Source organism: Budorcas taxicolor, chromosome 16, assembly GCF_023091745.1.
Source record: "Budorcas taxicolor isolate Tak-1 chromosome 16, Takin1.1, whole genome shotgun sequence".
NCBI lineage: Eukaryota > Metazoa > Chordata > Mammalia > Artiodactyla > Bovidae > Budorcas > Budorcas taxicolor.
In genome coordinates, this window is record NC_068925.1 from 67,899,153 (window position 1) to 67,916,022 (window position 16,870).

The window sequence follows — 16,870 nt, forward strand, 5'->3', positions numbered from 1 at the left end:
GGAACAGCATGTACATAAGCTTAAGATTTCCAAGCAGAATCTCTTAGGGCTTTCACCTTGTTTTTTACTTTACTAGGGCTTTTACTTTGATTCGTGTTGATTTTATTCATTGATTTCTAGAAAGGGATACGTTTACAAAGCCTCTGTGCCTTCTATCATTCTGTTTTCCCGAGCTGTTATGACAGCCTCGTCACTCATCTCATCCCTTCTAATTGTCCCTTGTCCAGTAAGTTCCCAGATGAATAGTTGCTGATGATTCTACTTTTCTATTTATCAGTGCTTTTGCTCACTCTCCATCTGTCTGTTGAATATTTTGCAAATTTCTTGGCTTGACTTTTCAGGCCTTTAAGCCGTAAACCTACTCTGTGTAACTGTCTTTACTTCTATACTATTACCTGTCCTCTTGCCAGTCTCTCTTGCTTAGAAGGGTCCTGTATCTCTATCTTCTAATTTGTGCATTTAAATATCTTGTTCTTGAAAACTCAGTTTTCTAATAGCTTCATTAGTAGTCATCTTGGTCTATAAAAGAGTTGGCCTTCCTTTTGAGTGAAATAGTGCTGATGGTGGCTGTGTGCTCGCTCTGATTTAGCCGCTCCACTCATTGGAATCAGCCCCCCAGTTACCAGTGTAATTGAAGGACAGCAGCTTACTTTGCCTTGTGCTCTACTGGCTGGAAATCCCATTCCAGAACGTCGGTGGATTAAGAATTCAGCCATGGTAAGAGCATTTGAAATCCATGCTTTCATATTCCTAATTTTCTTGAGTAAGAGGCAATGCGTTTCAGCCACTGAAATTTCAATAAAATAAATATGCAAACATTTTAAAAATAAATGTTTTTTCAGTATTAATATGTTTCTGCAGTTTATATGATTTTGAAATTAGTATGACAGAGAAATAGTCAATGGTGTAGTTTTTATGATTTTGCATTAAATTCAGTGTTACTAGAAAATTCCAGAATATGTAAAAAATGAAGCAAGGATGAAGTTTGTTTTCATAGCATTTAAATATCTTATGTCCTTTTTTGCAGGACGTAATAAAATGTTAATATTCTCATAAAATTGTTTCATGTTATATTTTAATCTTTATTATTATCTTTAAACATTCTTTTACAGTGAACTATTTTACAATGTAGATCAATTCTTTTCTCATTGTTTTTCAAGGCATAGCTTGTGATTATGAAGAAATTTGAAAAATTTTCACAGGTCTAAGGAATTATTCTGTAAACATCTATCTATGGCAATAAATGTTCATCTAGTGCAGAGCATTTTTCCTTCTATTTTCCAGAGTCTTTAGACTTACTCTCCTCTTGAAGTACCAATTAAAAGTGAATTGAGTCCATGAAATAAGATGTAAAAATGTTCATATTTGCATAAAAACCCGAGAAAAACTAGTGCACCTCACTCAATAATAAATGCCCTTATGACATAGGATGATTCTGTTTGAGCACTAAAGTACCCTGTGATTGAACAAAATACATAAATGGTACAGAGTTAGAGGTAATGATTATTAACAAACTCTTGTCACCCTTCTCTCATGTAGTTCCTATATCATGCATTGACTTCTAATATTTGTATCTGAATAGGGTGGCTGTTGAGATCATTCTCTCCGTTTGAGTGATGCTTGATTGCCAAAATAAAAATGTCAAATGGCTTGCAAGTGGTAATCAAGTCTTCTTGAAAAAGAACAAATTAAGGCAATAGTAAGAGTCAAATTTGGGTTCTGCATGATAACCAAAATTACAGAAACAGGGAATAAATGTTGTTTCTGTTTCTTTCCCTTTCCAACCTATGCATAATTCCAACAGATGTTAGTGGATAGAATTTTTGGTGGTATATCACAATGACATACAAATGTTATGATGCTTGGTAACATTTTATGCTCATCATTTTTCACTTAAGGATGTTAAAATATTTCATTATCTTATAAGACATTTAATAATCCAGTTGGAAAAGAAAGCAGATCTGCTTTTGGCTTAGACACTGTTGCCTTTTTAATTAAAAATAACTTTTTTTCCCTTCAAGTTGGTCCAAAACCCTTACATCACTGTACGCAGTGATGGGAGTCTCCATATTGAAAGAGTCCGCTTGCAGGATGGAGGCGAGTATACTTGTGTGGCCAGTAACGTTGCTGGAACCACTAACAAAACTACCACTGTGGACGTGCATGGTAAGAGGCGCACCCATCATAATTTTTTTTCCCAGTTCAGAACTGGGTCCATGTCTTTAAATCAAATCACTCTGCTCCTCTAATTATAAGAAGTAGATGTCTTTCCTAATTGTTATTCTTAACAAAAAGCCTTATTTCTTGAACAGTATTTAACATTGTTAAGGCTGTTTCCAGATTCCCCTTTCCTGTGTACACGAAAAGATTTTATTAGGAGTCACTAGCTGAGTCTGTCCAAGGGCTTTTGTAAGTGGGTTCTTAATTGATGAAAGTGAACTTAGCACTCAAAGAGTTATGTTTAAAAATACATTTTAATTTCAGGCAAGCAGGAGTTATTATACCATCCAAACTGCCTCTTCTTTTCAGATTGTGTAACAGCCATGTCCTTTCTAATAACCCCTTTGTGTGTTACTAGAAATGACCTAAACTTTTCTAAAGGCCATCCCATGTGCTCCAAACAATCTTTTTGCATGTTATAAAGGTCACAAATTAAAAAATCCAGAAGCTATCTTTTTTTCCATTCGTGAGTAACAATTCTCAACTTTTTACATCTCAATAGATAACAGCTACATAGTTCAAGAAATTGTCATAATTTTTAAAAATATTTCCTTTAAAGACTTTGCAACATTGCTTTTCTAAAGTGTAGTATTAAAAACTAGCTCTGTGTACAGGGATGAAAGTAGAATAGAACATCTATTTTTAGTAGTTGATTCAGTCTTTTTTAGGGCCTGAATTGGACAATCCAGTAATTTCCAAATTTTGCTGGTTCTGTTGAAGTTTCCAGTGAATGCAGGCCATCTTCTTTTTAAATATCTGCTTTTCCTGTAAATAGCCTCTTCCACCTCTTTCGGTCTCAGACCAATCTTGTGGCAATCTCCACCAACCTTATATGAAATATTCTTGAAGAAATAATAAGGTAATACTAAAATAGTTATGGTCCAAAAGAGTTAATACATAATGCCAGGTTGTCTGCAGTTGTATTTCATGTATCAGTTCAGTTCAGTCGCTCAGTCGTGTCCTACTCTTGTGACCACATGAATTGCAGCACTTCAGGCCTCCCTGTCCATCACCAACTCCCGGAGTTCACTCAAACTCACGTCCATCGAGTCGGTGATGCCATCCGCCATCTCATCCTCTGTCATCCCCTTTTCCTCCTGCCCCCAGTCCCTCCCAGTGTCAGAATCTTTTCCAATGAGTCAACTCTTCGCATGAGGTGGCCAAAGTACTGGAGTTTCAGCTTCAGCATCAGTCCTTCCAATGACCACCCAGAACTGATCTCCTTTAGGATGGACTGGTTGGGTCTCTTTGCAGTCCAAGGGACTCTCAAGAGTCTTCTCCAACACCACAGTTCAAAAGCATCAATTCTTCGGCACTCAGCTTTCTTCAGAGTCCAACTCTCACATCCATACATGACCACTGAAAAACCATAGCCTTGACTAGACGGACCTTTCTTGGCGAAGTAATGTCTCTGCTTTTGCATATGCTATCTAGGTTGGTCATAACTTTCCTTCCAAGGAGTAAGTGTCTTTTCATTTCATGGCTGCAGTCACCATCTGCAGTGATTTTGGAGCCCCCAAAAATAAAGTCTGACACTGTTTCCACTGTTTCCCCATCTATTTCCCATGAAGTGATGGGACCAGATGCCATTATCTTCGTTTTCTGAATGTTGAGCTTTAAGCCAACTTTTTCACTCTCCTCTTTCACTTTCCTCAAGAGGCTTTTTAGTTCCTCTTCACTTTCTGCCATAAGGGTAGTGTCATCTGTATATCTGAGGTTATTGATATTTCTCCCAGCAATCTTGATTCCAGCTTGTGCTTCTTCCAGCCCAGCGTTTCTCATGATGTACTCTGCATATAAGTTAAATAAGGAGGGTGACAATATACAGCCTTGATGTAAAGGACAGAAATGGTATCAACCTAACAGAAGCAGAAGATATTAAGAAGAGGTGGCGAGAATACACAAGAGAACCATACAAAAAAGAGCTTCACGATCAAGATAATCATGATGGTGTGATCATTCACCTAGAGCCAGACATCCTGGAATGTGAAGTCAAATGGGCCTTAGAAAGCATCACTACGAACAAAGCTAGTGGAGGTGATGGAATTCCAGTTGAGCTATTTCAAATCCTGGAAGATGATGCTATGAAAGTGCTGCACTCAATATGCCAGCAAATTTGGAAAACTCTGCAGTGGCCACAGGACTGGAAAATGTCAGTTTTCATTCCAATCCCAAAGAAAGGCAATGCCAAAGAATGTTCAAACTACCGCACAATTACACTCATCTCACACGCTAGTAAAGTAATGCTCAAAATTCTCCAAGTCAGGCTTCAGCAATACGTGAACCATGAACTTCCAGATGTTCAGGCTGGTTTTAGAAAAGGCAGAGGAACCGGAGATCAAATTGCCAACATCCGCTGGATCATGGAAAAAGCAAGAGAGTTCCAGGAAAACATCTATTTATGCTTTATTGACTATGCCAAAGCCTTTGACTGTGTGGATCACAATAAACTGTGGAAAATTCTGAAGGATATGGGAATACCAGACGATCTGACCTGTCTCTTGAGAAACTTATATGCAGGTCAGGAAGCAACAGTTAGAAGTGGACATGGAACAACAGACTGGTTTCATGTATGGCTAGAGCCCGTACATTTCCCAGAGGGTGCTTATGGACTGGTTTGACAATTGACAGTAGAAATGTACTCATGTCATCTTCCTTTTACTTCTAACAATTCCTAGAATCTTGTCTTGAGATGGATTCTGATATAAATTTTCACCTGGGTCAAAGAGTGACATGATTAGTTGTGATGTTGGCCAGACCCAAGGAGTTGAAGAAGACTGATAAAGGAAACTTAACAGTGAAAAGTTAAAGAGGTCATTTGAGAACACTGTTCATCCATTGTAGTCCAAAATGAGTAAATGATTTAGTTAATAAGGGCTATCCAGAGGAAAGATTTGTCTTTGAGTTGGATGTGATGCAGTATTATAGTTTTTCTATACCTCTGTATTTATGTGAATTTCATCACTGCCTCTCCGCTTTTAAGAATATTTATTATACCCTGAGATAAGCCATAATGGGAAAGAATAAAAGAAGGTATATGTATATATAAATGAGTCACTTTGCTCTTTATGAGAGATTAACACAACATTGTAAATCAACTATACCTTGGTTTAATCAATTAAAAAATATAGTAAAGGCTCTCAATGAATTCTTAAAATAATTGTATTAATGAATGCACATACAAATGCAAATTAAAATGACACACCATTTCATTGTTATGTTGATTTACATAGATTGACAATCTGGAACGAAAAAGCTCTTCCATACTCAAGTGTCATCAGATTTGAAAACTGTTGCCTGCATGTATAGCTGACATTTGCCTTTATACCTGTCAAACATAATATGCATTTAGGAAAATGGCTTATTCCACATTGCCACAAAATGACAGCAAAGTTGAACGTTTACTATTCCGTGATAATTCTGGGAATTAAATTTCTCGCTTTAAAGAGTAGCCTGACATTCTTGTTTCGGGCTGGGAATTTGCTGCCAATTCTTCAAGAAGATATTATCTAAGGAGTAAGACTAGTCTTAGAAAAATGCAAGTATGTAACAAAGCTAATCTAAGCTTTTCCCAAAGGAAGTTTTTGCACTGAGGTCTCTGGTATCTCTTGTCTGCTTAACTTCAACTCCAGGCTAGCTGGGATTATTCCAGGGATATTTGACTTAAAGACAAGAGACACAGGGAATGCTTGAGCCCTAGAGAGCAGCTCCATCTTTCAGGGGAAGGAAAGGAAATGCATGGTGTATATATATACACATATATGTGCATGCACTTTTATGATGTTCATTTGCTGTGTTAGGAACTTTCACATATGAGAGCTTCTGTAATCAAATTCATTATTTGGAGAACATCAAATAATGATAATGTTTTGTATTTGGAGAGGTTATGATTGGGCTTCCCTGGTGGCTCAGATGGTGCAGGAGACCCAGGCTCAGTCTCTGGGTCAGGAAGGTCCCCTGGAGAAGGGAAAGGCAGCTCACTCCAGTATTCTTGCCTGGAGAATCCCATGGACAGAGGAGCCTGGTGGGCTGCAGTTCATAGGGTCACAGAGTCAGACATGACTGAGAGACTAACCCTGGTTATAATTAGCAGATTTACACAGAATGAAATGATAAAATCTTCTCTTTCCTATTGTTTCACTCATTAGTGTCAATTCTTTAGTTGCTTTCTAAAATCAAAAGTTACGCCATTTTTCCACTTAGAATTTTGTATTTTAGACTTTTAAATGTAAACTCCTAAGGCCTTTCAAGTATAACTTTTGAATTCCTTTTGAGAAAACAGATTCTATTTTCAAGGTTAAATTTAGTAGCTTGCTAAGTGATTCTTGTGTATAGACAGATATTTAATGTGTAGTGGTTAAATAGTCCATTTCTCTAGAGGTGAGTTTAAGTCAGCTCACTGCAGCTTAATGTGTAATGCACAATGGTGAAAGATATATGTTAAATGTGTAACTCTTAGGGTATAGTGCTATCTTGAATTTCTGGAAAATACAGATTTCCTTCAGTCCTCTCATAGTTTTGTTAGGAAAATCAACCATATTACACATAATTTGCTACTTCATTTTAAGGTTTTATTTAAATTGTTCAGATTGTAACTGTTGTATTTACTTGATTACACTCCCTTCCAAATGACCCTACATTTTAACAGAGAAGATTCTTTGCTAGTTTTTCTAAATATTCTGTTTATCATGAAAAAGTTCAGCTTTAAACTTGTAAGGAAAAATGGAAGGGTAGGTGCTCAGATTCTGCATATTGCTTCCTTTTCCAGTTCTGCCAACCATTCAGCATGGACAGCAGATCCTCAGTACCATTGAAGGCATTCCAGTAACTTTACCATGCAAAGCAAGTGGAATTCCCAAACCGTCTATTGCCTGGTCCAAGGTAAGGGATGCATTTAGTGGTGTTTGTTGTGACATGTGCTGTAACAACAGCATTTGAATATTTTTAGTCATATGTGGAACTTGCCACTCTCGTATAGGACCTTACAGAAAGGAAAAACCACGTGGTCTTACCTCTTGGAAGGGACCTTAAAATGTCCTTAGTGCATTCACCTGTTTGATCCTTAAGTAGTAAAGATCTGTTTCTGTTTTGTAAATAAGTTCATTTCTATCATTTCTTTTTCATATTCTTCATATAAGGGATATCACACAATAATTTCTCTTTGACTTACTTCGTTCACTATGACAGTTTCTAGGTTGACCCATGTTGATGTAAATGGCATCACTTCATTCTTTTTAATGGCTGAGTATTATTCCATTGAGAGAAGGCAATGGCACCCCACTCCAGTACTCTTGCCTGGAAAATTCCACAGATGGAGGAGCCTGGTGGGCTGCAGTCCATGGGGTCGCGAAGAGTCGGACACAACTGAGCGACTTCACTTTCACTTTTCACTTTCATGCATTGGAGAAGGAAATGGCACCCCACTCCAGTGTTCTTGCCTGGAGAATCCCAGGGATGGGAGCCTGGTGGGCTGCCGTCTATGGGGTCGCACAGAGTCGGACACGACTGAAGCGACTTAGCAGCAGCAGCAGCAGCAATATTCCATTGTATATATTCATCACATCATCTTTGTCGATCCAAGACATTCAGGTTGCTTTCATGTCTTGGCTATTGTAAACAGTGCTGCAGTGAATGTTGGGGATGCGTGTATCCTTTTGGACTGTGTTTTCCTCCAGATAGCTGTAACATCTAATTTTATACTTCTGAAAGTCTCTGAAATATAAAAGAAGTTGGTTTTGATATCTGTAAATTAAATTGGAAGGCTCAGATTCCTGCACAAAAGTATGGTGGTGAAGCTGACTCCACAAACTAAACAGTGTCTGGTACTGAGTAGAAGTTTAATTCGTTTTAGGGAAATATAAAAATAAAAGCTTTCCTGAATGGCCTTTGTTCTGTGATAATACAATGGAGGTGAAGAGTTTGGCCTCCTGAGTGTGCCTGCCCAGGTTCTATTTCTAGTTCTACCAATGACTGACTCTTTCACTTTGGGCAAGTTATCCCACCAAGCTCCCAGACGTAATACTTTCATCTGTAAAATAGGGATTGTCGTAATTACTACTCAGAAGATTGTTGTAAGCGTTGCCATAGTTAATTCATGTAAAGTGCTCAAAATGGTGCCTGTCTTAGCACATGCACCCGTCCCATTTGCTACTTCCTCATCCTCTCCAGTTTTGTTAGTTCTAGAATGAAGGGAACCCGGTTTAGTAGGAAGAAATATCACCTTGGCATTATTTGTTTTTCTTACAGGGAACTTTCTTTAAATTAGCCTCCTTTCAGTCTAGTATTTTCTCCTTCAGAGATCTTTTTTCTCCCTCTCTTCCTCTTCCAGACATTACTTTATTACTCCTTTATTATCTTAAAAAACTCTTCACTGTGTCATTTTGCAGAAGGGCGAGCTGATTTCCACCAGCAGTGCTAAGTTTTCCGCAGGGGCTGATGGAAGTCTGTACGTGGTGTCCCCCGGGGGTGAGGAGAGTGGGGAGTATGTGTGCACCGCCACCAATGCAGCTGGCTACGCCAAGAGGAAAGTGCAGCTGACTGTGTATGGTGAGAGCCCCCGTGGACGACTGTTCTCCTCTGATGCTGTGTGTCTGTGCCAAAACTCACATTTCTCTCCCAAATAACGTTACCGGAGGCCTGAACCCCTAAAGTGAACCACTCCCCCAAGTTTATAGTTTTTTTTTAACAAAAAAATGTACTTTTCCTACCAACCTACATCACCTCTCTTTAGATTCTGATTTAAAGGGAGAAAAACGGTATAGCCTTTTGGAAAAAATTTCATGGTGTTTTTCCAAGGAGTATGCTTATGGCACCCAACCCTCTTTAGAAACACCACATAGTTAAGGCTCCTAGCAAAGCCAAACCTCAGCTGTGTCTTGGTTAGCGCTCTGCCTTGAGGGGTTACTTGACATGTGGCAGATTCTGAAAGGGCATTTGGCGGACCTTTTCATTGTGTTCTGAAAGGAAGAGCTGAAAAGGAAAATGTTCTAGTCATTTTCCATTAAGCTCTCACAGTAAATGTTTATGGAAAGCTTTAGATATGTCCCCAAACTTTGAAATTAACAGAATGTTTTTGAGAATTATTTAAGAATGTTCGTGGTCCTGTTTTTAACTTGAAGTGTGCTTTGTTTCAATGTACTCTTTCCCTTCCCAAACTTGTGTTTGTTTTAGTAAGGCCTAGAGTGTTCGGAGACCAAAGGGGACCTTCCCAGGATAAGCCCGTTGAGATCTCAGTCCTTGCGGGAGAAGAGGTGACCCTTCCATGTGAAGTGAAGAGTTTACCCCCACCCATCATTACCTGGGCCAAAGAAACCCAGCTCATCTCTCCATTCTCTCCAAGGTAGGAGACCTGGGATGAATTGCGACACATGAAACAATCTCTTGGGACAGACGGCTGTTCAGGTTTTCAAATGTCTCAAAAAAAAAAAAAAAACCTTTTATTTTTATTTTCTATTAATTTTTATTGGAGTATAGTTACTTTACAATTTTTGTTAGTTTCTACTGTACAGCAAAGTGAATCGATTTTAAGTATACATCTATCCCCTCTTTTTTAGATTTCCTTCCCATTTAGATCATCACAGAACACGGAGTAGAATTCTCTGTGCTATACAGTAGGTTCTCTTTAGTTATCTGTTTTATGCACAGCATCAGTAGTGTACGTGTGTCAATAGTAATCTCCCGGTTCATCCCATCCCCACTTTTCCCATTGGTGTCCATAAGTTCGCTACATCTGTGTCTCTGTTTCTGCTTTGCAACTATGTTCATCTGTACCTTTCTTCTAGATTCCACATATAAGCAGTATTCTATGATATTTGATGCCACTGTTTTTCTTTCTTTCTTCACTCCATATGATGATCTCTGGGTCTGTCCACATCTCTGCAGATGGCACTATTTTGTTCCATTTTATTACTGAATAACATTTCATTGTATGCATGTACCACATCTTTATCCATTTCTCTGTTGGTATTTAGGTTGGTTCCATGTCCTGACTATTGTAAATAGTGCTATAGTGAACAGTGGGGTGCATGTATCTTTTTGAACTATGGTTTTCTCTGAGTATCTGCCCAGGAGTGGGATTGCTGGCTCATATGGTAATTCCATTTTTAGTTTTTTGAGGAACCTCCATACTGTTCTGCATAGTGGCTGTACCAGTTTACATTCCCAGCAACAGTGTAGGAGGGTTCACTTTTCTCCAGACTTTCTCCAGCATTTATTGTTTCTAGATTTTTTTCATGATGGCCTTTCTGACCAGAGTGACGTGATACCTCATTGTAATTTTGATGTGCATTTCTCTAATAATTGGTGATGGTAAGCATCTTTTCATGAGTTTGTTGGCCATCTTTGTGTCATCTTTGGAGAAGTATCCATTAGATCTTCCCCTCAGAATGGGAGAAAATATTTTCAAACAAAACAACTGACAAGGATTAATCTCCAAAATATACAAGCAGCTCATGCAGCTCAATATCAAAAAAAACAACCCAATCAAGAAGCCCAGTTTTAAAATTTGAGATAATTTATATTACACTGAGCCTACAGGAAACATGTAAACCGTCTAAATCATTCTTTAAGAGCAGAAATGCTAAAACTGAGCTTTGATATAACTTCCCACTGTACATTCTACAAGGTAGTTATGGAAATGGTTTGGATGTAGATTTGTATATAGATTCTTGTTAGTACAAAGTGTGTATTGTCTATAAAACTGCATTATTCCCAGAGAAGCAATAAAACACAATAGGTTCTCTAATATCAAGGTTTTGACTTTCATTAGGTAGTTTTGTACAAATCTTCTTGATTAAAGCCCTTAAACAAACAAAGGGCCACTGAAAAAACATTTGATAGGCTAAGAGTAATGGAAAGCAGAACGCCAGAAACTTTCAGAGCACAACTTTTGTTGCCATGCAGGTGTGAGTTTAAATTTACCTCCACTACATAAAGCTTCTCTGAAACTTTGGCCGTTTTTTCAGTGGGTCTCTTTGAACCTCGACTTTTTGCTTATAGAATGAGGATAATTCCTGAAAGGATGATATAATGTACATTCCGTATTTCTCCTCTGTTCTCAAAGAATGGTATCAATTACTGTTTTAACTTGATATCATGCCAGAAGTTACCGGAAGAATAAAAACTATAATCTCTAGCTCTCTTCTCTTAGCCTTGTTGATGTGTATAGTTTTGAAGCTATAAATTCATGCCACTCTAGTTTCCCCACCACTCTTAAGGGAAAAAAATAAACAGTGAAGAACTACATTCTTATGTCTTTGAAGAAAATAAGTGCCTTGACAGTTTTGAACAGCAGACATACCTTATTTCAGAAGATGTTGAAGTTTCATTGTTCACCTTCTCAGTCTTAGTCTCTCTCTCTGTTCCCAGAGGCAAACTGCCACAGACGTGAAGTGTATCCTACACATACATCCTTAGATAGTACAGAATATTTTCCCTCCTTTTAATTTTGTTTCATGTACTTGTTTTCAGTTTACTGTTGTAGCATGTTACTTATTCCTCTACTGCTTGCTTTATTGAGTCAACTTTTATCCATTTTTATGCATGTAGATTCAGTTTATTCATTTTCATTACCATAAACATATTCTACATTTTATTTAGACAGATTTCTCTCTTTATGCTCTGGTTTGTGTTTCTACATTTTATTCTTCTTTTTTTTCCCTTGGCTTTAGAAACAAAACTTTTCAAGGAATATCTTTTTATGTCTCTCCTTGTATGCAGCTACATAAGTTTCTTTGAGACTTGTACCTAGAACCACAATTCCTAATTAGAATGAATAACTATTTTGAGTTTTGTAGACATTGCTTAATTGCCTTCTGTAGGGGCAGTCCTGATTTACCTCCCACCAGCAGAATATATATGTACCTGTTGCCACATTATCAATAATGCATGGTGTTGACTGACTTAAAAGTTTTTGCCATTCATATAGGTGTGAAATGGTATCTTGCAACTATCTTACTTTTCACATGACTGAATTCCAGTGGGCCTAGAATGCTTTCTCTTGTTTGTTGGCCGTTTTGTTGTCTGTGAATTGCATCTTTAAACCTGCTCCAGTGTTCTGGTGACTTGTTTTTCTTTTATTATTGAATGTAGAAATTTGGGTTTTGTTCTTAATAGCAATCCTTTGTCTCTTATATGTGTTGAAAATATCTCAGAATACTCCTGGCCTTTCAAGTTAATTTATATATGGTGTCTAGTTCCATCCCTGGGTCTGGAAGATCCCCTGGAGGAGGAAATGGCAACTCACTCCAGTATTCTTGCCTGGAGAATCCCATGGACTCAGGAGCCTGGTGGGCTAAAGTCCATGGCGTTGCTAAGAGTTGGACTGAGCATGACTGAGCACGCTAGCACTCACATACTGGTTGTACAGAATTTTAAAATTTGCATGTCGCTCAAGATGTTTGTTTAGATTAGTAGATCATAAATAAAACTGCAACGTTTTATTGCAGTATTTTAAGCTTGTTTTCACTTTTTGGATTTTAATACTTCTAAATTTTTATTTTGTGTATAGTACTAGTTTGTTCTCTAATTTTATTTTTTTTTCCCATGTGGAGAGCCACTTGCCCAACACTATTTTTGAATAGTCAGTCCTTTCCTAACTTTCTGTAACATCACCTCTGATATTACGTATTACATGTTGAGTTCTCATATATGCTTAAGTCTTCTGGTTGGGATGAGGGGATCTCATCTTTAACTCTTTATCCATTTGTCAGTCTCTGGGCCAATAGCACACTTTATCTGTCTTAACTTATAGAAATCCTGATACTAGGTAGGTCTATTTGGCCCCCTCCCTCTTAAAGCTATTTTAGTAAAGTGAACATAATAAGATTTTATGTGTAGATCTGGTTTACCTAACTACATAAGAGGAGTGTGTGTGTGTATTCTCAATATTTATTTGAGAACTTCATACGTACCTTCTTTTGTCTTTATTTTAGCACATAAAAATTTTAATGAAGCATTGGAGAAAAACTATAATGTGTTTGAAGTATCTTCAAAGTTTATTAAAACGTATTTGCTTTGTAAAGCTATACTTAGTAAAGCAAAGAGATGTACAATTACTTGACAATGTCACACCCTTAGATTACATTTAAATGTGAAAGCAAATTAATTTGGTGTTTGTGAGAATATCATACAGAATACATAGGATAATTTTGAAAATTCCTGACTTTTAAGGTGCATAGAAATGACATTATAGATTAGAGAATGGTTTCAAAAACTGTTTGCAAAGTAATAATTTCATAGTGAATTGCAGTTGCTTAGGGGATATTTATATTCTCATATTTGATGGTCTGCCCTGTGGTTTCCTTCTCTTAGACACACGTTCCTCCCCTCTGGTTCAATGAAGATCACTGAGACCCGTGTTTCAGATAGTGGGATGTATCTTTGCGTCGCTACAAATATTGCAGGGAATGTGACTCAGGCTGTTAAATTAAACGTCCATGGTGAGTTTCGAAATGAAAGTATATGCTATCTGTGGACTAGCCACCAGCAAACCTGTTGTCCCACTTTCTCTGATAGTTATCCTCAAATTATATACGGAGTAATTGTACAAAAATTTTCTAAAATCTGAGACTCACAACTTTCTTTCATTTACTTTGAAAATGTTATCTCCTATCCATAAACAACTTTCCCCCTTTTCCTCAGGTGAACAGTATTAAAATTTTGGATCTCAGTTTTACCACAGGTCATTTATAAGTATTGTTGATACACTGTAAAAAAAAGAAATATGTTTAGGAACTTCCCTGGTGGTCCAGTGGTTAAGAAACCACCTCCTAATGCACAGGACATGGGTTCAGTCCCTTTTTGGGGGACTAAGATTCCACCCGCTGCAGGGCAACTGAGACCCCCCACTTTAGAGCCCATGCTCTGTGACTAGAGAAAGCCCACATGATTTGACAAAGACCCAGTACAGCCAAAATAAAAAATAAATAAGTAAAAATAAGTCTATTCATTCTAATGCTAAAGCATACTTTAAGAAAAAGAAAGAAATGCATTTAGACTGGTAGCCTTTTGTGGAAGCAAATGTTCAAGGAAGGATTTAATAGCATTTAAACGGTCATTTTCAATGTTTATGGAGCTCAGTCACTGAAAACATTCTGCTCCTGGGGTTCTTTAACTCCTTTACAAAATTTTCTTGGTAGTCTGCTTTCTTCCCCCAATTTGCCATAGTCTAATTACTCATTCATTCAACATATGCTTAGTGAGCACATATTCTAAGCCATGCATTCAAATAGGAGAAGAAATTTGCTCACATGGTCTTGACCTGATTTCACTCTCAGATCGGTCATTACACTACTGTCCTCTTGACTGTGGGATATAAAATCCACTGAGAGTTCTGATGTTCACTAGTTCTAGGGTGTTAGGTAAAACCTACCCTCTTTTATCTTTAATGTTTTTTTCATAAAATGATGATAATACAGACTTATCTTAGAGATATTATGGGTTTGTTTCCGGAGCATCTCAGTAAAATGAATACAGCAATCAAGTGAGTCACATGGGTTTTTTTGGTTTCCCAGTGCCAATAAAAATTATGTTTACACTGTATTATAGTCTACAAAGTGTGCAATAGCGTTATGGCTTTAAAAACAATGTACCTGCATTGAGCATAATGCATACAGTGTTCATTTTTAAAATATCTTATTGCGAAAAGTGCTAAACATCATTTGACAATGTAGGGTTGCCATAAAACTTCCATTTGTAAAAATTGCATTATCTGTAAAGGGCAATAAAGCAAAGCACAGTGAAAGTAAAATGAAGTACGCCTGTACTATCAACTTAGAAGATTGTTGCAAATGAAACCTTTAGAATATCTTGGTTAAATATTAAGTTTTAACAAAAGGACAGAGGAATCAGGTTTTTCAGGGATGTAAAGTACATAAATTCTAATCATATCTTTAGGAATCAATTTGATTTTATAGTTCACAATGGGTGTATGTGGAAGCTAACACTACTTTTATAAATTATCTCATTTACATTTCTGAAGGAAGGTAGATAAAGGGAAATAATAGAAGTTCTGTCTTGATTTTCTTCTCTGAAATAAGTGAAAGCTATGATGAGAACTAGTTCTTACTGTCTAGTTAAATCTTCCACAAAGAGAACAGAAGCTAAGAATCCATGGAGAGAAGCACTTTTGTTTTACTCTATTACAGAAATCAACTGGATTGCCATTTTAGAGGCTTTTTAAACCTTACATTATTTATGTAAGAAATCTGACATCCTTAAATGCTTAGTATTCCACGAGTTTGGAATGAGAAGTTTAAATTCATTCCTTCCCATAATCTTTGCAGTGCGTTGGTACTGAAGAGTTTATTTTGCCTGGATTAGCAAGGAAACAGGCCTCACACAGTATACTGAATCGCCCTCGATCACACAGCTAGTAAGTGGCGTGAGCCTGGGTCCCCATCCTGAGATGATTCTACTTTCCCATGCTGCGTCTTGGTGAGGAGGTCTCATTTAAAGTGAAAAAAGGAAGGAAGTTTTTAAAACTTGGATTGTTAATACTCAGTCATTCTTTCCAGTGCCTCCAAAGATACAGCGTGGCCCGAAAGTTATGAAAGTCCAAGTTGGCCAAAGAGTGGACATTCCTTGCGGTGCTCAAGGGACACCTCTTCCTGTTATCACCTGGTTCAAAGGTGGAAGCGCCGTGCTGGTTGATGGACTGCAGCGTGGTAGCCATCCAGATGGGACATTAAGCATCAAACAAGCGATGCTCTCAGATGCTGGCGTATATACATGTGTCGCTACTAACATAGCAGGCAGTGATGAGACGGAGATAACACTACACGTTCAAGGTGATTTGGGTCCTAGGAAAATATATGTATGGTGGGGTGGGGGGAAAACCCTGGAGTCTGTGCAGAAGATATAGTCTTGCTTAGTCTTGGATCACTTTCAGAAGACTGCTGTATAGATTTATGACTCTCTAGTTATCTTTGAAAGGAAAATGATTCCAGAAATGAAATGAAGCTGTATGCTAGTGAACTGTTTACCTTTGAAAATGGAGTTGCCCAGGATGATGTAGATGGTGCAAAGAATCCTAGATAAGTACCCCACCCACTGTTTTTGGTTTGGAAGAAATTGTGGGCACAGTTGACTGGAGTAGGATTTACCTTAGAGTAGTAAGGTGCACTCAACATTAATCCCTAGAACGTCGAGGTCCACTGTTCCCTCTAATGATGGCCTATGTTGAGGGTTTAAAGATTAATCTTTGGGGAATTCCCTGGTGATCCAGTAGTTGGGCTCCACGTTTCCACTGTAGAGGGCATGAGTTCGATCCCTAGTTGGGAAACTAAGATCCCACATGCCACACGGTGCATGCTCCCCAAAGTGATTAATCTTTATTCCTGTAAGCAACCAGTGTTTATCAAGTTCCTGCCAGGGGTCTGTCGTGATCTAGGCAGTGAGGAGAAGACGGTGACAGAGGTAAAACCCCTGCTCTCATGACCAGTTCTGTAAGTAGGCAGAAAGCAAGCAGGCAAGTAAATAAGAAATAACAGATTGTGAGATGCACTTTGTAGAAGTTTAGAATAGTTTTTATTAGACAGCTCCCAGCAGGTGGCTACCATAGACTGAATTGTCATGAGGACTCCTCTGGGGTGATGATATGTATAGTGAAATCTTGTTGACTAGAAGGAGCCAGGCATGTCCAATCAGGAGG

The 16,870-nt window shown here is 37.9% G+C and overlaps 1 protein-coding gene across 1 annotated transcript in view; it reads left to right on the forward strand.

Moving 5' to 3' along the window:
- Positions 1-16,870, forward strand: part of HMCN1 (hemicentin 1) — a 537,345-nt gene that overhangs the window by 279,244 nt on the left and 241,231 nt on the right. Inside the window, exons 18-24 of the mRNA XM_052653879.1 lie at positions 590-717; positions 2,022-2,166; positions 6,989-7,101; positions 8,607-8,766; positions 9,391-9,559; positions 13,531-13,658; positions 15,735-16,007. Of these exons, the coding sequence (XP_052509839.1) occupies positions 590-717; positions 2,022-2,166; positions 6,989-7,101; positions 8,607-8,766; positions 9,391-9,559; positions 13,531-13,658; positions 15,735-16,007 (1,116 nt within the window). The remainder of the gene's footprint in view (positions 1-589; positions 718-2,021; positions 2,167-6,988; positions 7,102-8,606; positions 8,767-9,390; positions 9,560-13,530; positions 13,659-15,734; positions 16,008-16,870) is intronic.